The 23,021-nt window shown below is 40.9% G+C and overlaps 1 protein-coding gene across 2 annotated transcripts in view; it reads left to right on the plus strand.

Annotated features, from left to right (window-relative positions):
- VPS41 (VPS41 subunit of HOPS complex) overlaps positions 1 to 23,021 on the plus strand; it is a 160,037-nt gene that overhangs the window by 88,540 nt on the left and 48,476 nt on the right. For both annotated transcript variants that reach the window (XM_090050094.1, XM_090050095.1), the window contains exons 9-14: positions 124 to 270; positions 1,461 to 1,527; positions 14,409 to 14,506; positions 16,906 to 17,035; positions 20,019 to 20,134; positions 22,461 to 22,517. In XM_090050094.1, coding sequence (XP_089906220.1) covers positions 124 to 270; positions 1,461 to 1,527; positions 14,409 to 14,506; positions 16,906 to 17,035; positions 20,019 to 20,134; positions 22,461 to 22,517 — 615 coding nt within the window. The remainder of the gene's footprint in view (positions 1 to 123; positions 271 to 1,460; positions 1,528 to 14,408; positions 14,507 to 16,905; positions 17,036 to 20,018; positions 20,135 to 22,460; positions 22,518 to 23,021) is intronic.

The raw sequence follows: 23,021 nt of genomic DNA on the forward strand, positions 1-23,021 counted from the left end.
CTATTATTCGAACCAAAAACTGGTTACACTATCTTGTAAATCCTGACACGGTGGAATGTTTGAAATGAAGTTTGTCGGGAAGGTGTCATATTAAATAAAGTTGTGTTGTATTTAAACTTCCAGGGTGTGAAGATACTTGACATGATCTCCAAGCAAAGAATTACCAATGTGCCTCGAGATAATATAAGCCTTCGTCCAGATATGTATCCCTGCAGCCTTTGCTGGAAGGACAATTTAACGCTGATTATTGGCTGGGGAAATTCAGTAAAGGTACAATTACCTGTCTTTGTAATAAATGCTTGCTGTTATCACAGGCAAACAGAAGATTATTTCTGAAAAGCAAAGACAATCAAAAAGAATGGAATTTGGTTTGACTACTGTGTGCAGAACTCCTGCTGCCATAGAAATGTCATTGGGCTGACCCTCATGAGGAGGAGTAATAACAGACACCCAGTGGTCAGACAGATTTCTCTGTGCATGTACAGTTCATATAATCCTCAGGGGAATTTTCCTGTTCTGTGGCTTTGAGAGAGTTCCTGCCTTTGAAATCTCTTAGAAGGTTGTTGAATTTTTATTTTGCTTAGCATAAACAGGAACACTATATCGTAAGGTTCTTTGTATCGTTATTGACCCTGCTAAATAAAAAAAAGACAGGGTTAATTTCAGTCAACCATGGAAAAAGGTGAGGAAGAAGTTTGTTTGCATTTCTTTCAGACCTGCTTTAGCAGGGTGCTGGCATTTCAGACGCATGCTTTGGAGACTGTATGATTTGCTCAGACTGGCATCTGACAAGAGTTTTGTTACAAGCGCATTAGATGCTTTCTAATAACAGGGTGATACATCAATGCCCAGTGGGAAATTAAAAGTGTTTGGAAAGAGCAGATGGAGAGGGAGGGGAAAGCAAGATAGGTAAAGTCATAAAACCTTTCATGTTGTTACAGTCCTGAAGAGTTTGATAGACCATGAGGTTTTATTATAAGTTTGCCAGTTTTTTACTGTGTCTTGGTATTGGTATCTCTGTTATGAGATTCATTCACCTAGAGCAGTTTTGTCAATCAGAAGCCTGCTACGTGTTACAGGTATTGTACAATTAACTGGTTAATTGTGCATTTAACTGAGACAAGCTACGAATGCAAAGTACCTTTCGCCATAAAATGTCCAATCAGCTATAAAGCTAGACCTTGGAAAATATGTACCAACTTTATAGCTGGTTGCTATCCAGCTTAGTTTGCACATGGAGCAGGGTCTGCTTCTGCAGCTGAAAGCCCCGCTTGCTGATTTGAGTTCCCAGTTGCAAGAGTGCACCGTGCCCAGCTGGGGCCGGAAGTCTTGCAGCTGAGGAGACTCTCAGCCCCAGCTTTGCAGGACTGTAGTTCTAGGAATTCATGGTTCCAAAGTAACACATGATGCAAAAATATTTTTGAAACAAATGTTAATGATACAAATCTTTGTCTTTCTAGATATGCTCAGTAAAGGAACGCCATGCCAGTGAAATGCGAGATCTGCCTAGCCGTTATGTCGAAATAGGTACAATCCCATGGCCTTGTGCATTTAACACAACCTCGTTAAGTTTCCACAGATGAATTTCAGTAATTTTTTGTGAAGCCTGTTTTCCCATATGAAACTGGACAACTGAAATAAGTTTTTTTGTTTGTTTGTTTTCCAGTGGTAAGTTAAGGTTTTTTGTCTTGTCTTCTGTTGGACCAATTGTATAGTTAAGAGAGTTGTTGGACAAGTTTCCAGGTATCAAGCACACTCCCTCAGATAACCTGAGGAAGCTTGTCCAACATCTCCCAACTATAGTTGGTCCAAGAAAAGAGAGCATAAAAAAGCCTTGCCTCTCAACATTTCCTAGACCATCATGGCTACAGCAACATTCCAGACCTGTTTTCAGTGGCTAATTCCTAGGTAGTGTTCTGATATGACTCCATACACTTTGTTTTTAATCTGAAATGTCATTCTCGTACTATTTTGGGATGCTCAGAATTCTATAATCTCAGGAGCCTGAAACTGTCATGTGTTTTTAGGACAGGGTTCCTCTTGGGGATTTTTACATCTCATATCTTCCTACACATCTATGCTCCTAGAAGCAACTTGGTTTTTTGTTTGGTTGGGTTAAAAAACAATTAGGAAGCATTAAGGAGCTAAGATAAACTCTAATATGCCATATGGTGCTCAATTACATAGCTTCCCACTTCCTTTTTTCTTTATCTCCTATGTTTAGTACAGAGCATCAGTAAACTGCCCCACCTTTAGATTGCTTGGTACTTGGCTTCTGTCTTTACAGTTTTGTGTGCTCTCTCATTTTCTTGGTGTGTATAAATGTGGAGAAGGCCAAATACTAAGAATACCATATGAAACAAATTTCAGGGATAAGCTTGGGGGGTAGGTTTTGCTTTTGTATTTGTCAAAAAACACAATTCCTAGAAGAGACTCCTGTTTTAAAACATAACTAGCAGGAAGCCTAATTTCTTAGAAGAATGAAAGAGAGAGCTTTATACTGAACATAGGTTTGAGGACCTTTCAGAGTAGAGTTCTTAGACTGTAGTCCATACATTACTTTTTTCTGGTTTGCCTGTGAGGATGTAGGCATATTAAATTAAAAGAAACGGATGAAATCCTGGTTTCTCAAGGTGTGTACAGAGGTTCAAGCAGCCTGTTGGGGAGGCGCTCTAACTCAAGGCACTTTACACAAAGCGCCATGAGTTAGAGCACCACTGAACCCAACAGGCATTTGCCTGTGGGTTGTGGGGGGGGAGCTTAGATCCTGCCTGCATGGGCCCAGGCCAGCAGACAGAGCCTCTCCAGGAGGCTTCTAGGCCACCCCTTTTCTCAGTCGCTGGCCTCCCCCAGCTGGTAATTGTCAACAGCAGCAGCTGGGAGGGGGGAGGGACAGTTCTTGGGGGGAGCCTGGCTAGGCCCATATGGTGGGGGGAGCTCTCTTCTTCACCCCTGCACCCCCATGCAAGTTTCTTGACAGCAGCAACCTCATGTCTGCCATGCCCGGGGAAGGAAGGGGCCCCCACCTTGCAGGCCTGGCTCTGTTCCCCGCCTCCCTACCAAGACTGCAGCAGGGGTAGGTGGCCCAGACCTGTGCAGCAAGGGGGCTTCATTTTTATCCTCCCCCACCCCTGCAAAGCCACATGGGATGTGGGTTGAATTGCCCGAAATTAACCCTCTCAAGGAACCTGTACACAGGTCAGACCTTTGTTGTGATGTGGCAACAGAGCATTTCCGGGGGCCTCATCGCACAAAAAATGTAACTTCTGTACCCCCCCTCAGAAAGCAGTGGTAGAACTCGTACTGTTTTCATGGATGCAAGGCTTTTACCTTTTGAGCTGAGAATACCAAATGGGACTATTTCCACTATTATACAGTGATTTCAGAAAAATATTAACTTCATTAGATGCTGGGTATAGAAACTAATACTGAGTAAGTACCCAATATTTTCAAAAAATTTCAAAAATTATCTGGGAGGATCCTTGTTCTCTATGTGTACATGCAAATATATGTGTGCATGCAGACATGCCCACTCAAGGTAATCGCTCTTTCTTGACTTTCTGTGATTCTATAATTGAAATTTTATTTTTAACAATATTTTAGTCTCTCATCAAACTGTCTAAGTGCAAATCTAAAGATTTTTGTGGAAGAAACTTCTTGATCCTACCTTTTTCAGCCTACAGTTTTCTCTGCATGTTTCAGTGGTGGTTTGTTTGTTTTTTTATCTTGCTTACCTGTTAACAAAGTGCTTGAGACTTTCCTTTCTGGTTTCGGGTCACAGCACTGAGACAATACTGCTGAATGCTATGAACACCTTTAGAACGCAGGTAGAAGGTTGTGGGAGCATAATTTGTTGAGGTCTCTGTAGAGATTACAATAGCTTTTGATATCATCTTATAGACAGTCTTGCTTAAGAACCTTCTTTCATGAAGTGCGATCTGTTTTCAGCTTCGTTGATATTCCAACTTTAGCTGCAGACACAAGAAGGCAACATTTAAGGTTCTTAGCCCAGTACAGCAGCCAGTTTGGATGTTTTTGACTGGAGACCTTTGTAGCCCCATAAGAGACTAAGCATCTGTTTAAAGCCTATGCTTTTAGTATACGGAGCTGACAGTAAATAGAACATAACAAACAAGAAGCTGCTTTCAGAGGTTCATTGGCAAGTTACTTGATATGGCATTTTTGTTGTATTAGAGAAAGGAATCAAATAATCAATTACAGTAATGATTATTATATTAAGTATTTTTCCCCTCTGCTCTCAGTATTTTTTCTGAGTTCACAGGGATTTGGAACAATAGTTCAATAAAGCAATTTAACCTAAATTAGTTAAGTCTGATATTACATCCATCCATGTTTAGTTAAGTCTGATATTACATCCATCCATGTTTATCTTAAACTGGTTTCAGCCATTTTGAAAGCTGTTTATGTGCACTGAACTTCTGTTATGTTACAGATTTGATCTGGTGTCCAATCACTTATAGCAGTTTATGTTAATTTCTGTCCCTAGCCATGGGGTGAATGGGGAAGCGTCACACAGGGCTGCTTGTTTTTTGGGCTAGTACTACCACTATCAACATAGTTCTCCTTGACTGTTAAGAGGGCTCAGATTTCTTTTGCTCTAGATCTATGTTGGGAGGCCATAGGCAGACAAGATTCTTTGGGTAAATCCATTATGTTTTATCAGACCAATTCAAATAGTGGGAAAAAATTGTTCTTTGCAAGCTTTCAGGTACAAATAACCTTCATCAGTCTGAGGAAGCATCTGTAATTGGTCTGTGCTATTCCTGGACAGAATAGTAAAGTTCTGTTTTTTTACTATTCTGTCCAGGAAGAGCATGGACCAACTGCAAATGCTTCCTCAGCCTGACAGAAGGGTATTTGTACCCAAAAGCAATTTGCACAGAACAATTTTTCCAACTATTTGAGTTGGTGTAATAAAAGATTTTGGATTTACCCAAAGAACCTTGTCTGCCAAGAATTATGTAGCAGGTTCTTCACCTTCTTTGTTTTGCAATATCTTCTATCTATGGCAGGATATATGTGGCACCTACCTTGCTACTAAACCACACTGCCCCATAGCATGGAAAAATAAGATGAAAAGTTTTTATTTTTTTTATTTTTTATTTTTTTTAAACCAATGGTTTGTTTGCATGAATAAGAAAAATTAGATGAAGTATCTAGTCAGGCCTTTTATGTTAAAACTTATTTTGCAGCAGTAACTTGGTTTATATCTTTCAGTCTAGTAGCAGTGCTATGGTAATTTTTTCCCTGTCTCTTTTATGATACAGTTCACTACTTGCATGCTTCTTCATTCAAAATCATAGATAAATTCCAGCAAAATGTAGCTGGCGTTATATTTTTGTTTGTTATAAGAGCAGATCCTGTTAGTTTAGCTCTGTCAGCTACTACAGTACTGTATTGATTAGAAAGTGTTGCTGTTGAATTACAGGCTTAACATAGACTAAAGACCATTGTGTTTTTTTTTTTTAAAGAGTTTTTAGTTCCGTGTTTGCCCATGGTCTTCATACTGAAGCTACATTTTAGGAAAGAACTTAAACCATGTGCTTAGCTGCATGAGATACCTAAAGCAGAAGGGGTTAATATGAATCCTGTCTTCAGCTGAAGACAAATACCCTTTACAGCAAAGGGTAAGAGGTGATTAATTCTCCATTTACACAGTACTTTTAATTCAAAGCACTTTACAAACATTTAAGTATCATCCTTACGAAAATCATCCGAGTTTGGTGTTTATATGAATGACAGAGGTATAGATTGAGGCAGGTACAAATAAATAAACATCTTGTCTAATGTAATTTGGTGACACCTGAAAACGCAACTGAGGATATTACTCTCAAGTCTCTGCTTTTGTATTCTTCTTCTCTCCTGATGACTCCTGATCCATGGCTGTCGCTGGTTGATTGGTCTGTGTGGTCATTGTACATCCACGTAGCTCATCAAATGCACACATGCTAATTTGGTCTTTCTGGGCTTTCTCCTAATTTGGTCTGTTCCCCCAGAACCAAGACTCGGGGCCCGCTGATGTGTGGTCTTGTTAGTTGGCGCCACCGTATCTCATGTTATGGAACGGTATGATACATGCCCCCAGTTTCCCAGCCTGTGTGTGTCCATTGGCCTTGTGTTAGACAGCCTGTCTGCTTTGAAGGCTGTGAAAATCTGTGTGAGACCCAAGCTTTTTAGAAATCAGTTAAGCCCTGCTGCCCATCCTAAACCATTCTAATACATGTATAAGGTGGCACAAATGTGGAGTAAACAGATACCCTTACCCTTTGTAGCTTCACATGACCCAAAAATCAGTGGTGCAACAAAAGGTAGTAATAGACTCTGCTGCTTTATTATGGTGGGTGTTGATTGTGTGTTAGGCTTTCCCAGTTCTGTAGGGCTGGCTAGGTGAGGAAAACCACCACTTTCCCCACTGCTTCAGACTTGCACTGGGGTCAGGGACAGCGAGGTAGTGTGCCGGTTGGGCAGGGGTACAGCCAGTGTGCCCTGATGCTCCACACCTGCACTGGGTGGGGGAACACCAGTGTTCCCCACTGCTCCAGGTCTGCAGGGAATGCTGGGTGCTTCCCCCCTATCCCCGCATGCCAGCCAGCCTGTGGGGCTGGCTGAGCAGGGAAAGCAGGGAGTCCCACACCATGATGGGCAGTGTTGGCTTAGAAAATGATGTTTAGCGGTTTGCTCCTGGAAATTGGTTTATAGGTTATATATACAAGGCTAAGGACATCCATTTACTCCACATTTGTGCCACCTTAAAATTTTTTTACACAAATGAGAAATCAGATGAGACCTGGCTCCATTCTCAGGGCATTTTTACAATGCGACACTGGGCACTTTAATTAGCAAGCCATGCTAATTAGAAGTGCCCATGTATCACGTGTATCAGTGTCACCGCATATCCCTGTGCTGAAAAAATGGTGGCGGGACACTTTGAACTAAAGCTCATCAGAGATGTTTTATTTCAAAGTGCACCGCCACCGTTTTGTCAGCGCAGAGATGCACAGCGATGCTGATACACGTGGTGCACTCTGGGGTAGCCGCATGTGCCATGTGTATCAGAGTCACCACTCATCTCCACGCTGACAAAATAGCGGTGGCGCACTTTGAAATAAAACATGTCTCAGCTTTAGTTCAAAGCACCCTGCTGCCATTTTAAAAATTTATTAATTGAGACTGCTCCAATGCACTAGATTTCCAGCATGTTGGAGCAAGCTCCTTGCATGTGTGTAGGAGCACTTGGAGACCAGACAAGGCTGCAGTGATCCTGAGAGAGCATCCCCTGGAGTACACTCTGTGACACCTAGTGAACTCATTGGACAGTTGGATTTTAGATTTTAAATTTTAGTAGAAGTATGTTATTGATTCGTTTTCTGGCAAATAGCACCAAGCGTTTGGCTTGGGTTTGTGAAACAAAATACTCCAAATACAGTAATGTATTCCTCTTTAAATATACGGTCCTCTTTTCTTTAAAAAAAAACAAAAAAAAAAAAAAAAAAAACTTTTTATTGAACTCAGTGAGCAGAGTATCATCATCCGTGGTTGAATAGGGATGGCTTAGGAATAGCGAGTCCTACATCTGTGCAGGCATCCCTTGAGGCCCTTCCATCCTGAGTTTCTAATTTTATGTCCTTCATTTATCAGAGTCCATCATCTTATATCCTGGGCATCTTTATATTGTTAAAATTTAAATGGATAAACTTGCCTACCTAGTAAAACACTAGACCAATATAATGCTGTTATGTTATTAGCCTTGTCACTTGATTAGAAAAAAGGGACATGCTAGTAATGGGCAAGATACCTGCTAAGATAAGTTAGCTTTAATACTATGGTCCAGAGGCTGCCAAATAGTCCGTCCTTGTTTGTCACTTAAATTGCCCCGTTTGTAGTTTTCATGTATAGAAAACCTGTCTGTTCTGCACTCTTTTGTGAAGGAAAGCTTGCTACAATGTCACGTTTGAAACCATCAGTCATTTTAGGGCCTGAAATGTCACTAATTTGTGGAATAAGTATAATTCCATATAATTTCTGTAAAGACTATAGATTCTTTTCCAGGAGAAATGTGTACTGTAAGTGATGGGAAGTGATATCAGTGATGATTTCATTGCTGTGAGATGGTAAAAAGAGATGGGATGTTATCAGAAGAACTACAATATGTTTCTACGTCTCACAGAGTTAAATCATAAGCAGTCTTGGTGGAAGCATAGATAAGATTTTGCTTAGTTTCACTGAAGTCATGTATGTATTTCATAAATGCAGTTTATTCTGGTAATACAGTTATATAGTAAATCATAGTGCTGCTGACAAAAGACAAAACACTAGGTATGCTGACAGAGTGATGAGCTGGTTGATCTAATAGTTCTCTTTCATATCTAAGTTCGGTGGTATCTGTAATTGCTAATGATAACTAGGGATCCTGGTTTTCCAGGATAAAAAATTTGCAAATGCTCTGATTTTAAAAAACCCTTCATTCATTATTAAAATGAAAGGCAGGCTCCTCACTCCTCTTCCTCCCTCCCCCCCAGGCCACTGTTCCCACCCCCAGCCCTGCTAGAATGGGCCCCCAGCTGCCAGAGCTACAGGGCCAGGGACCCAATTCCACAGCCCCCCTGTCTCCAGCAGGAGATGACGGCCACTGCAGCAGAGTGGAGCCTGGATCCCCCACCCTGCTACCTGCTTCTTGCCTGCTGAGGGCTCAGGCAGGGGAGGGGGGGTGGCTCCCTGCCACTTTGTACACTCCCCCAGATCTGTGCACGGGGCAGAGGCAGGCTTGGGCTCCCGCCCTGCTTCCCAACCTTGGGGCCTCTGTAACCCAGAGAGTACAACCTGGTGCTGCAAGGCACAGTGAGGCTGCACGGGAAAGTTGCTTGCTGCTGTGATCTCTGTGCTGCCCTGGTGACATGTCCACTCCTTGCATGCCAGCAGGGAGGGGCACAGCCCTGTGCCACTGCCCCCGATGCTGTTATGCACTCAGGAGGTACCTCTCCAAAGCAGTGCAAGAGCTCACAACAGCAAGCAGCTGCCCAGGGCAGCCCCACTATGCCCTGCACTGCTGGGTCACACCCACTGGGCTGTGGAGGCCTCAGGGGGAGGTAGCAGGGCAGGGAGCCCAAGTCTGCAGTTAGCAGCCTACAGCCAGCCCAGCCCTGCACACAGAACTGGGGGCATGGGTGTCCCCTGTGCCCCAGGAGTGCACACAGTGATGGCGAGCAAGTCCCACTCCCCCATCCCCAGACGACCCACCCACAGCCTCGTCCTGCTCCCCTTTGGGGCCTTGCGGCTGCGCATTGAGGTCCCAGGCCCCATGGCCCATTCGCTGCCAGTCTGGGCAGCAACCCCAGCATCGACCCTGCCCAGCTCCCTCTTTCCTTCCCTTACTATGGGGACCTCAGTCCCTGCCCCCTACTTACCTACATGGCACCCCTTGCCTGACCACCCTCCTGCTCCCTCTCAGCCCCCTACAGGCTGAAACTCTGCCAGCCTGCAAAAAGCTCTTTACAAAACTAAAAAATCAGCGGGTTTCTCCATTAAAATGAGAAATCCGTGTCTTCCTTGGGTAAAGGAGAAAATCCATATTTTACTATGTTTTTCCACGGGAAATGGAAAACCTGGATCCCTGATGATAACAAATGTTTTGTCTTTAATAAAAACTTTCTACTTCTACTCCGTCGATATCTGGTCAGGTAACAGCTCTGAAGATGTTAGCAGGGCCTTGACTAGTTTTATGTAGTATAGTTTTTCTTGCTCTCTGATCACACCCAAGTAATGCAGCACTGAGAAGCATTTACTACCTGTCAATTGCAATACCAGCTAATTCTATTGAAAATACTTTTTTTTTTTTTTTAATGTGCATGTTTCAGAACACATCAGAAATGATTAATCAGTGAATTTTTAGCTAGCATTGGTTCAGAACTTCCCTATGTAATAAGAGATTAAAGCTTCAGGATTATTATCTTATCCATCCCACTCATCCTCTAGAAAGGGTGAATAGTGGCTGTCAACTCTAGGTTAAAAACCTTGAGGCACATCCTGTGGAAAACACTTGGCATTGGTACAGGAGGGGGTATATATAGTGCCTGACAGCTGGTAATAGTAGTACTTTCATATGGCCTACTTATAAAAGCTTAAGGAAAAGAATGTTCCCTTAGAATGTACTTAAGTGCATATTTTATTGTTGCGAAGTTGCTTAATTTCTCATGCAGGACATAAATGTAATTTTTGGGGAAAATTTTAGAGTGGATTCCGAAGGCACATTGCTGCCTCTTTTTTATTTTTTATTTATTTTTTTTAACTCTGTATTTATGATATAGCTGTGTTGGGTTTTTTTTTTTGTGTTGCTTTTTGTCCCCCGTCCCCCCCCCGCATCTGCAATCCATGGAGGTAAAAATGAGCAATTTGCAGTCCTCCAGCATCCCAGGATGCACCACTGCCAGGCCCCTTTCCCTGCACTTGCTCCATGATGAATCTTCAACCTCCTGAACTGTACTCCCCAGAGTATAGTACTGCCTGGGAACAGGCAGGGCACTGCCAGTGCTAGAAAAGGAGTTGCAGCAGCGAGAGCATGGACTTGGGAGGCATGGGGGAATAGGGGCTGTGGCTTCCCTCTGCAGGCCCCTGGTGTTCCTGTCCCGGGGTGGTAGGAGAGGTCTGTGCTGTGGGGAGGCCTCTGCTGACCCCTGCTAACCCAATCTCAGCCTCCCCACCACCTTTCCCAGAAGGGGTTGCACCTTTTACCTGGAGCTGGGCAGATGTGTCAGAAAAGTTCAGTTTACCTCAGTTACTCAAGGTTAATTGAAATCTTCCTATATCGCCTGGTCTGGTTCCCCCCAAGTGCTTCTGGTTCTCCCCTGGCCACATGGCTTCACGAGAGCTTGTAGCTTCCTTTTGCACTCCTTTTTCCTGTCTGAGGTTGTGGGTGGGAGGGTGGTAACAGCACAGAGCCCCCGGGATTTAATGCATTGGGAGTACAGAGTTGGAGAGAGCACATGGATGGAAAAAGCCACAGCCCATGTGCCTCTGTGCATCCCACCTCCATGATCCTGCCTCTGCTACCCCATTCTTCCACACCTCACCCCCCACAAAACAGAACAGGAATTGAACCCAGTTATCATTATCCTGGCTTGTTGCCATGCCCCTTGCTTGCCAGCTCTCTAGTAGCAAATCAGAGCTGTGCAGGTAAGAAATGGTATTCATCCTTGACATGCAACTGCTCACAGCATGTTCTAACTTTGACACCACTTAACATTGCACAGATTTAGTGTGGTCTAAGTTGTAACATGTAATTTTTAAAGAGCGTATTGGCCTTTTTGCCAACTGTAAATAGTTGATCACTTTTATTTTTCTGTCAAATGCAACTGCCTGACTCTAAAAAAACAAGTGAACTTCATATATGGTATTACAAGATTTGGTTTGTTTTGCAGAAGCAGCCAAAGCAAATAAAGGGCAGTTCAAGTATCATCTTAAAATGCTTACTAGTATATCTTCAGTAGAGTCCAGTGGTGGGGTTTGCAGCTTGCTCACATTTACCACAAATGGCTTTCTAACTTAGTATCTCAAGTACCAGTAGTGGTATCAGCAGGGTACCCACCTGTGGTCCTCAGAGGGGCTTGTAGCTGTGGCAAGACAAGCTGCACACTGTTGCTGGAATCTGAGGTTAGCAGCTTAAAGCTTTTTTAGGTATACTGATGCATGTCTGGATTGCAGTCGAGACTGATGCCATCTTGTGCTGTGCTGTGCCTATCTCTTCAGTTCAATCCAGTTTGTGAGTGAATTCTCTATCTGCTGGTTTAGTTTCCTGCTTGCTTGTCCCAAAACATAATCAATGAAATCCTGGTTCCAGGTAAATCAGTTACACTAAATATTTTTGTTCTGTTTCCTCACTGACGCATCTTACTTTTTCCTAAAATGAAATAGTATGAGGACTTCAGAATTTTCTTTTTTACTTCTGAGCAATTTTATTTAGCAGTCGAATGGAGTAAATCTGATTTAATTTATCTTGAATATTGTTTTCTATAAGGCTGAAGCATAAATGTGTGCCAGCTGGATGCAGTTGCGTACTATATTTAGATTCTAGATTTGGTTTGATAGATTTGGAGTCCTTTTTCAAGTTAGTACTAATGGTTCTGGTTCTGGAATAGTTGTTTTGGTCAGTTTTGTTCTTCCTTTGTTACAGGCTACTTATAAAACCCCAGAGTGGGCCAAAGAGTGAACCTAAGTAGAACTCTGTACTTCTGTAGGTTTTAAATTTCATCAGGAAAAAGGTGTATGTGATTAGTTTTCCAGGCTTTTATCAGGTCAAGAAGAACTGCCTATACTCGATGATGTTCTTTGTTCAAGGCCTTAGCAGGAGAACTACAGTATTGTGTTTCAACAAGGCCTCTTGAGGATTAGCTATGAGAAAGTTGTACAGGAAACCAAGGAAACCAAACTGTCTTAAAGCAAAACTTTCTACAGCATTCTGCCTCCTATTGCAGAGCAGTTGTGTAGGTTATTTCACCTATACTGTGGTGTATACATGTGTAGGGTAAAAATATTCAGAACTGCCTAAAGGACTTAAGAGCTTTAGTCCCAATAAAAATCAATGGAACATAGGTGTTCTTGAAGACTTTATTCATCATCTTTATATTAAAGACAGAAGTACCCCTCCACATTGCTTTCCCTGTTCCCCACACCAGATTGAATCCTCTGTGTCCCCCTTGTTCAGCCCCATACGCTGTTTGCAAAAGGTGTCAATGAATATTTTCCAGTAAATGCTGATTTCTAGGGAGTATTTTGTATTCGGACCATTTTATTTCATCTTGTTCAAGTATTTCCTTTCTGCTTTTAGGATGCCTTTAAGTCCGTAAATTCTAAATCATATGTCAGAAGCAAGATATATTATGGAGATAATGTTTCTGACATCATCTGTTCTAATGTCAGTGCTCAAAACAACATGTGGCTTATTCCAGTCAGTCTCATCGGTCTTCTAGGCCAGAGCAAAATAATTACCTAGAGGATTACGAATGTTAGCATATTCTCCCCTAGAAGTGTTGATTGAATGTTTATTTTGATGTGATGCTTTCATTGCCTAAATTATGTCATTGTGTTAGTATTCATTTTTAAATAACACTTGTTTGTTCACATAGAGCCAAATATTATATTCAACTATTATTTGTTAGCTTTGTGTATTTAACAGTCAAGATATTCTTTTTTTCTTTCCCCTTTCTTTTATGTTCATTTCTGGTTCAGCTTTATTGCAGAATTGGAGTGTGCTTCTGTTTTGTTATAAATCATTATCAACTAATGATAACATTTTCAGTATTTACACTTGGATGCTTTTAAAACTGGGTAGAAAATAGCATACTGGGTCTATGCCTGGGGTTTCGCAACTGCAATAAGTTATGAATTGGTTACAGATCATCTCTGTGTCTCATATCAACCAATATATGTTGATCAAGGCTACAAGGGAGAAGAAAGCAGCAGAGTGTTTCCTAACATTAAACACTGGAAGTATAAGCCATGTCAAAATAACGTGTATAATTATTTCTGATTTATATAAGATCTGTTCGTTTGTAGTTGTCCGCTGAAAAAGTTTCATGTAAAAGTAACATTTTGTTTCTTGCTAACTCTTGCTGTAACACATTCTAGTTAAGTGTTCAAATCCCTAGGCTTAGGAGTGATCTTAGAAATTTGTGTTTAGTTTTGTGAATTTGGGCCAAAAAGAGAAATATCAGCTACTCTGCCTCCACTTTTAGCTTGATCCTGTCTATAAGTTTCTTTGGTTATTGATTAGTCAATCTTTGAATCCCCATCTATCACAGAATTATAGCTTCTACAGTAAAGGTAAATTCTACCTACCCCAGGTTCTGCTGTGGTGTTTGGTCATTTACTGAATGTTCACATAAGCCCTGCCTGGGCCTGAATGCAAGCCTGGTTCTTTCCCTAACCTTTCATTTGAATACAGTGGTTAGTTGTAGCTTTCTACCACTTGGTTTGGTTGGTCTAACGCAGGGGTGGGCAATGTGTGGCCTGCCAGGCCATGCTATCTGGCCCGTAGGGCCCCTAAAAAAATTTAGAAAATTAACATTTATCTGCCCCTGGCATCGTGTGGCCCTCGATGGCTTGCCAAAACTCCGTAAGCAGCCCTCCGCCCGAAATAATTGCCCACCCCTGGTCTAACAGGTCGCTTCTCAGTCTCTTGAAGGTTCAGATCAAATAAAAGCTTGTTATGTATTTGGGGCCTGATTTCCTCTCCTCTGCCCAAAGATGCTGAGAACTTATGCAGCTTGGTTGCCTCTGAAATTCAGGGGGGCGGGGTGGTTTGTTTTGTTTTGGGGTTATTTTTGTCTCAAAAAGAGAGAAAGAGAAAGACTCATTTACTATAAAATCTTTACTGTGTCTTTACTGTGTTGCAGTTTTCCAGTTTGAGACTGAATTCTACATCAGTGGACTGGCACCTCTCTGCGACCAGCTTGTCATACTGTCATATGTAAAGGAGATTTCTGAGAAAACGGTAATTTATTTGGCATTACAGTTGCACTGCAACACAAAACCATCTCTTGAGTTGGGTTTAAGTTAGGCACACAAATCTGATTATCTGTGAAGGGATTCGTGGGCAGCTTAGTCTGTAATGAACAATGGATAAAACTTCCCTGACCTATAAAAAAGGTCAAAAGAGGTTGCTTGGGCTAATATATTTACCTTGTAGAGGCCCACTTTGCTTCCCACAAGGAACAAAGGAAACAAGACAGAGGATCTTCCCTGGATCTTCTCTCTCTCTCTCTTTTTTCCCTGGCATTCATATATGAGGAGAAATGGATTCATCCAGCTGTAATGGGGGGGAGGGCACCTTGCTGACACTGCATTAGAAAAAATGAGAATAGTGAAGTTGATCAGCTCCAACAATAGGGGTCACTGTGGTCAGGGGTGGGGGAACTGCTGAAGCAGAAGCTCATTGTTCCTTTTGCCTCGGAGACATTTGTTTTTGCGCTGTGTCTTTTTATAATTAGGTAGAAATTGCAATTAGCACCATTAATTCTTACCAGGAGAGAAACTGTCCTGTTTATATTTGATTTGAAACACAAAGTAAAAAGGGAGAAGTGGGGGAAGGGAGGGTATCCTTGAGGCCTCAGCATTAGAGTGGCAGATGCTCTTGATCATCTCTTTGATAGTATGTCTGCATTAGACAATCATCACTATAGTAACCTTAAGCAACTGGGTGCATGTGTTGCTAGGCAATGAAATGCTGTAGGCTCAAGCCACCGCTCAAACCTATTGAAATCAATAGGGTTAGCTGCTAGCCCAACTGCAGGACATCAGATGATTATTTTTTTTATTTATTTATTTTAAGGAGAAAAATAATGTCTCCTCCACTTCTCCCAAGAGAGCTAGTGCAGTAGTTCCTCCAGAGAGAGAGAAAGAGAGTGAGTGTATCTGGTAGAGAAAGTAAGGTAAATAAGGAAAAGGTGGGAGGGGGATTGAAATGCTGGTAAGCAAAGAATTGGAAGAATTGTTAATGAAAAAGTAGCATTAGAAAGGAGCCTCAGATAAAGCAAGAGGTAATTGGGGAGAGCTGAAGAGATCCTGAAGGCCTTGGGGAGCAAGGAGGCAAAGAAAATTTTGGGTAAAGCTATATACTTTCATTAGAAGAGAGGTTTTAATGCATTTGTTTTTTGTTATGTGTTTAAGACTAATGCAGATCATGTGAAAGGCACAGACTAGTAAAACCTTCTATTAGTAAAATCAGAATTATTTCTAACAGAAATGGTGAGCAGTTGCAGTGAAGGTTTCCTCTGAGCCCTGTCTGTGCGCATCTGCCTTGTACCAGGGAGGACTATCTCCAAGGATGATAGGGTAGTTCAGTTTTATGGCTAATTAGTTTGGTCTCTTTGCTGAGATTGCTGGCAAGGCTGTCAGTTATTGCCAGTGATACTCCTAGAGGAGTTCTGTTTTCTGTGCGCTAATGAGACCACCATCTTATTTTATGACTGCCAAATAATAACTGCTGTTTGCTAAAAAAGCAGGTTGGATTTGAACCAATCATATAGGCCAACCACTTAAAAAAAAAAAAAAAAAAAGTGTAACTTTCTGTTGGGATGGCTGAATGAAGAATGCCAGGGGTAAGTGACCTTTGAGATGTCAACAGCTGCTGAAAGGAGTAATGAGGGCAGTAAAAAACAGCATCTTTCATTGTTGGTTTCTTATTCATAACCAGTTCATTTAAGTGATTTGTCGTTGGCTTTTAAGAGTACAGTGATACCAAGTCAATAGTTTCCCTTCACCCAAAAGCTTTGAGAGGGCTTTGAGTAGTATGCTCCTGCTTCACCTGGATTACACACTATAAAGGAAAAAACAAAGAATAGCAGTGTTAACATGTAGTTTTTGTAACATAATAAGCAGTGCAAATTGTGAACCAGAAAATTTCCACATGAACACGTATGTTGAATGTAGTATTTGGTGAAAAGTCATTTTCTACAAAAATATATACCCGGTGTTTAGGGGGGGAAAAACAAAAACAGAAAAAAACCCCAGAAAGGATGTTGAGACGTTTAAGTTAAAATTTCAAGGAAGATTTTTATTTCCTAATCTTTACTTGGCCCTGTTTTTGGGTCATAATTTCAGAGCATTTATTCCTATCTTTCCAAATGGTAACAAGGATCGCATAAATCCACTACAACGCAGCAGAAGAGGCTATTAGCTAATTGTTTCTTATATCGGTAATAGCTTCATATCTAGACATAACTGTAAGGCTAAGTTCTGTAATGGCAATTTGGGCATGTTCATTTTTGATGATGTATCATTTGCTGAAACCTCAATTGCAAAAGGATTGCATTTAAATCTCGAATGGCCATCAGCTGATATAAGGAAGACATATTGCATAGGATACAATTATTGTGGTTTCATTTTTCTCAGGAAGCAGAGTGTTGTGCAAGACCTCGACTGGATATTATTCAGCCCCTTCCTGAATCTTGTGAAGAAATCTCTTCTGATGCTTTAACAGTAAGAGGATTCCAAGAAAACGAATGTAGGGATTATCATTTAGGTGAGCCAGTCTAATATGTTTTTGTTGTTTGGTTACAAACAGCCTTGCCTTCCTAGTTACTCTTGGAAAAATCAAAACATTGAATGCTGTTGTTTATAGTGTATTCTTGCTTTTTTCTATGTCATTCTATGGTAGTCATAATTGTCCTATATACTGCAAAAATATGACTTAATATGCCAAGTTTGCCAAATAAAATTACGAAAATGTCAGGAAATATGAATGTTGTTATAACATTACCTGGATTTGTATGCATTGCATATCCTACATACCTTACCATTGGGACTATTTAATTATGCGAACATAAATATTGCTATATATCTAACCAAGTAATTGTAGCAGAGATATCAACACTCTCTTGCTTTTAGTTTGGCGATGTGATACCATTGGGTTAAAGGTTTCAGGCAAACCATAAACTTGGCTAAATAATTGTAACCTACATGTAGCGAATCAGCAAAGTGTTTAAAGTTTGGTAACACAACTAATACTAATCAGCATGGCTTCAAAGAAAAATAGGGCTTGTTAACCTAACGTAGCATGTGGAAAAATGTTGTTTACTGAATAAAGGTAACTGTGCTGACATTTACATAGACTACTTCGAGGCATACAGCATCTGCACAATATTCTCTGTATTTCTTAAGTACTTATATGGCCCTCATTACCACAGTATTTTTGTGCCGTGCGATCTTTATCATTGTCACACTTTTTTTGTGAAGTACTCATCCCCATTTTACAGATAAGGAATTTATACTAAAGTCAGCTATTTAAAAGTATTTTGGTGCCTGATTTCAATAGGCACTTTTGAAAATCTCACTATACACTTATCTGTACAGGTATAGCTTGAGTGGCTTGAAAACTTTCAAATAAATTTCATAAAGTAAGTGTTGATAGGAAATCATCCAGTAGGTTGTTTTTGATGGGGTCCCCTTGTTCTTGGCCCAATGATAATCGATATCTTTATCAGTGATCTGGGAAAAGATGTCCAATTTCTCCTGTTACTGTTGGCAGGTGAAATGTGAAGTGATAGAATAGTAAATAATAATAATAATTCAGTTGCCTTTTCTGAGCAACTGAGCAGAGTTGCAAGTTTTCAAGTTGCAGCAAGGGAGGTTTAGGTTGGATATTAGAACAAACTTTCCCACTAGGAGGGTGGTGAAGCACTGGAACAAGTTACCTAGAGAGATGGTCAAATCTCCATCCTTGGAGATTTTTAAGGCCCAGCTTGACAAAGCCCTGCCTGGATTGATCCCCCTTTGAGCAGGGGGTTGGACAAGATGACCTCCTGAGGTCAATTCCAACACTAACTTTCTATGCTTCGATGAGTTACTGAACAGGCTGGGTCATTTGATAAATAAATGGCTTTCTTTAAACAGCATGCGTTTTAAAGCCAAATATAAAATCAAGCATCGAGCAGAGAAAAATGTAGATCTTGCTAACAGAATGAGGGACAGTACATTGGAAAGTAGTGCCTCTGAAGAATTTAGGTTTGTGATGGACAACCAACTGATGAAGAGCTCTGTCGTGTTGGCTAAGAGGACTAATGTGATACTCAAATATAGAAGTTGGAGAAATAGAAGCTAGGAAGTGGTATTTCTTCTGCATATGGAGATCATTGTGGGACTGCTATTCTCTGCTCTGGGGTCTGCACTTTAAAGAAGACTTTGACTAGTTGGAAAAGGTTTTAAAAAGGGAAACCAAGAAAATTCAACTTCTCAACAAATGGAATTAGAACAGGAGTTTTAACAAGTTTAAACTTGATTGATTTATCCAAATGGACTTATCAGCACATCATGGTATGTCTAAAAATCGTAATTTTCAAAGTCTCCAATTTAGCAGAGAGAAGAAAAAAATTGTAATCGACAAAATTTGGGGCTAGACAAGTTCAGAGTATTGAGGCACACATTTTTAACAACAAGGGTGACTGTAATCATTGACAGAATATTCCTGAGAATGTAGTGGATTCTCTCATCTGAAATCTTGTAAGTGAAGATTGGATACTTTTCTAAAAAACCTGCTGTAATTCAAGCAGGTTATGGGCTTGATGCAAAATTACAGGTTGAAATTCTATAGCCTGCCTTATGCAGATGGATAGTAATGGGCCCTTCTGGCTTTTCAAATCAATGAATCTGATTTTAAGCATCTTATCCAGAAGTACACTTTAAATCAGAATGGATATGCCAAACCTACACATAGATCATGCCCTTAAGCAACCAGAATGCAGCATACCCACTTCCAATCTCTAGACCAGTTTGTTCCCATCACGAGCATTGGACAGTCCAGCAGTCCCCATGGTTGTGCTTCACTATTCATCAAATGTTTTTGATTCATCAGTTGTGTATAAAATTTTTCTGATGGTTTCAAATGCAGTGTGTGAAACATTATTTAGACTGTGTGTTGATAATATTGAGGGCTTCTGTTTACAAATGATTGGAAGTGTTTCTTTTCTGGCTTTGTAGTAAGAGTTGTACTTTGAACGGTCATTGTCCGTTTGACCTCTAAGAAAATTTTTAGTCTAAGCTTACTCAAAATAAGGACTTGTACCAAAAGTGAATGCATTATACATATAACCTTAACTTATAGCATTGCAAATGCATTGCTGTAATGATGTACCATGTCCCCAAGGGTTATGGCATCTATCATTTATGCTTTTGATGGCCTTGACCTTGATGGGGAGGATACATTTATTGCAGGCTATGTAGTGTAATAGTCCTCTAAAAGTATAATAGTGTGTTTCTAAACCATCATAAAGTTTATACATAGTGGATGAATCAGAATTTGCAATAAGCTGTGGTGAGTTTTGAAAGCTATTTTACCATTTAAACCAGTTTTAATTTACTGGAAATACAGCATCCAAAATCATCATGTTCTGCTGGAGTATTTTGCTTTCTTGCTAGCATCTCTCTTTTCCCCCTCCCCCAAGGGTGTACTAAAATGCAAGGCTTTACTTCTGGAAAACATAACAATAAAATTTCATATGCATTTTCAGAGTACTCGGAGGGCGAATCGCTCTTTTATATTATCAGTCCAAGAGATGTTGTTGTGGCAAAGGAACGGGACCAAGATGACCACATTGACTGGCTCCTGGAAAAGAAGAAATACGAAGTAATTTTTACAGTAGTGCCTTTAGTTTCTTATGTCTGAAAGCTTGTGTGGCAGCAGTAAGCATTGGCCTTGCATGTGACTGAATAAGGCTTCTGTTAGTTGTGCACAAGCATAACTGTTCACATGACCTAGTTGTTTGCGGGTAAGTTGATTGGGAATCTGCTAAGTTATTTGTATCCATCCAAATAAGTAAAGGAGAGGAGATTTAGTGCAGCAGAATTCACCATTTTATTCCTATGTTAGGGTTAGGTTCATGGCTCCTGGTTAGTTGTTGAAAACTGTCTCATAAGAAGCAAACAACATGTTACCGTTTCAGTTGTTGGTGCCTAGTGTCATCTGACTTTCAACGATGCAGACACCCACTGTGGTCATTCACTACAGTGGGACCGATGGCACAAAGAACCTTTGAAAAATCTACACATTTACTATTAGATGCCTAGATCCAATTTTTTTTTTTATTATTTTTTTTTTTTAAATAACATTTTAAGAACCTACTGTTTGTCTTTACCTGGATCATTTTAGTCAGTATTAATACAACAGCCCAAGTTCTTTGGTTTCTGATGTCCCAGAGTAATACTTCAGAGGACTGTACAGACGGCTTTAAAAGAAATTTTGCAACTTAATTTTTTTAATGTACAGAATGCCCATGTATGTAGACTGCTTAGGAAACCCCTGGAATATCAAAACTCAGTTCTGATGCAAGGAATTTAAAAATGTCCATGCGAGGTTGTGGCTTCTGGGGAATAAATTCAAAATGGTGATTGTAGTTTTGTAGTTTATGCAAAACACTGCACTGGATCCCACAAGACTCAAGCACTTCCCAAGTACAGCTCTGTCTCTTGGACCCCAGCACACATTTTGTTTAATGGTACAATGGAATCTGTTTCCTGATCCCAATAATCATGCCACCGGCAATGCCACACATGTTCAGGTTCTCTCTGTATTGGCAAGTTGAAAGCTAAGGGCATGCACGTGGGTCTGACAGTCAGCTAATTATCAGCTCCCACCCTGGAAAGTGCCAGGTCCTGCTCAGGTGGGGCTGTCAGCACAGACAATCAGCTGATTGTTGGCCCATTTAGGCAGTCCTGGGTTTGAGACCTGAGGCCATCCAGGCTGGAGCCAGCAATCAGTTGACTGTCAAAACCCCACAGTGGGCAACACGGGCTGGGCTGGGCTGGGCTGCTCTGCACAGGGAGCAGAGGCTTCTCTCCACCCACCTCCAGGAGCATCTGCTGCCTGACATGAAATTTATAGTCCTCAGCCCAATACTCTCTTGTGCCAGACAGCCTATCCAGAGATCCCCAACACAGGGTTTAAAGTCTCCAGTGGGATATGCCTGTGCCCTGCCTCCCCACATTAGTGGGAGCCTCTTCTTCCCCATGCCAGGCACCTCTAGTGTGGGGTTTAAAATCCTCAGTGGGGGAAGGCTTTCAGTTTCCCCCTGCCACAACCTACCCCACCCCACCTCAGTCTGGGGCTAACAGTTGGCTGATTGTTGGTACTGGAGCCATTCCAGACCGTGGTGCAGTTTGGGTCCACGAACCAACAGTCAGCTCATTTTTAGCCCCCAGCCACACATTAAATTTAAAGCACAATAGAAATGAATCATAAAAATATTCTGAGCTGTGTGGAACACTTTATGGCATGTTCCCCATTTTATGGCACTTTAATTGGGTGCATGAGGAGTGCCCTTCCTAGTTATGCTGCGGTTAACACTTGAATTGCAACGTAAATGTAATAATGTATAGTGGAGGCCTTGGTGAAAGCCCCCTGGCTACTAGTTGGTGGCTGGCTTTTGTTATGATTCATATTAAGGTTTAACTTTTCATATAGTAGTAAAAGAACTAGCTCTGTTGTGTATATTGGAAATGGGTAAATAAAGAGTTGCAAGTTCAACTTAATGAAATAAATCATTCTGACGAGAAAGGGGTTTTTTTTTTGGTTGGTGTGGAGGATGGAATGGGGAAATGCACAAGATAAGCCCTTCTCAAGCTAATTTTTTCACCACTTGCTTTGCTAGTGGAGGATTTTTGTTTGAAAATAAGTCATTGGAACTGCATTTTATATTGTGCTATAGTCTTGATATTTGATCCTAATATACTAATGTGGAGTGAGCCCAGATGGAAACAAAAATAGTTCTTTTTGGTTGACTGCTTTTGTTTTGTGTATGAATTCAAAGCTGTTCATCCAACCATGGCATTAAAAATTCTAGTGCTTCAAACACAACACATAGAAAAGAGTTTGATTTATGCAGTTCTAGAGCATCCTATATAGAAGTTTTGTGTATTTGACTTGTATATGCCATTTTTCTATTATGTGACTGTAGGAAGCATTGATGGCAGCTGAGATCAGTCAAAAGACAATAAAAAAGCATAAGATTTTGGTAAGTCTAAAACAATTCCTCTTCAACCCAAAACAAGAAATAGCTCGTGCCTTTTAGAACATTAAGAGATGCTAAGAAAGTTGGTTATATATTTTTTTTCTGTATTAATCCAGAAAATTGTTGTTAGGCACTCTCCAAGCTGCATCTGGTTTTGTGATGTTAGCCTAAAAACAGAGCATCTGTGCTTCGAATTTGTAAGGCTACTGAGCTAACAGGGACAGTAAGCATAAAAGTGGCACATTTCTAAGGAATTTATTTATTTTTGAATGTTGTTGTCTAAAGGAAAACAATATTGTAAGCAACTGAAAGTCTAGTGGGGAGGGGGTGGCAAGTACTTTTCAGTCTGAATTTCTGCATGTGGCAGCACTTTGGGTAGGAATATCAAAGGAAACCTAAGGTTTCCACATCCTACTGAAATTCAGTTGAGACTGAACCAGGCCTTAACTGACTTTAAAGTTTTTGAAAGTTTCAGTCTTTAACATAGTCAGTGTCACTGTTTACTCT

Source organism: Crocodylus siamensis, chromosome 5, assembly GCF_052110815.1.
Source record: "Crocodylus siamensis isolate JL-2025a chromosome 5, ASM5211081v1, whole genome shotgun sequence".
NCBI classification, from domain to species: Eukaryota; Metazoa; Chordata; order Crocodylia; family Crocodylidae; genus Crocodylus; species Crocodylus siamensis.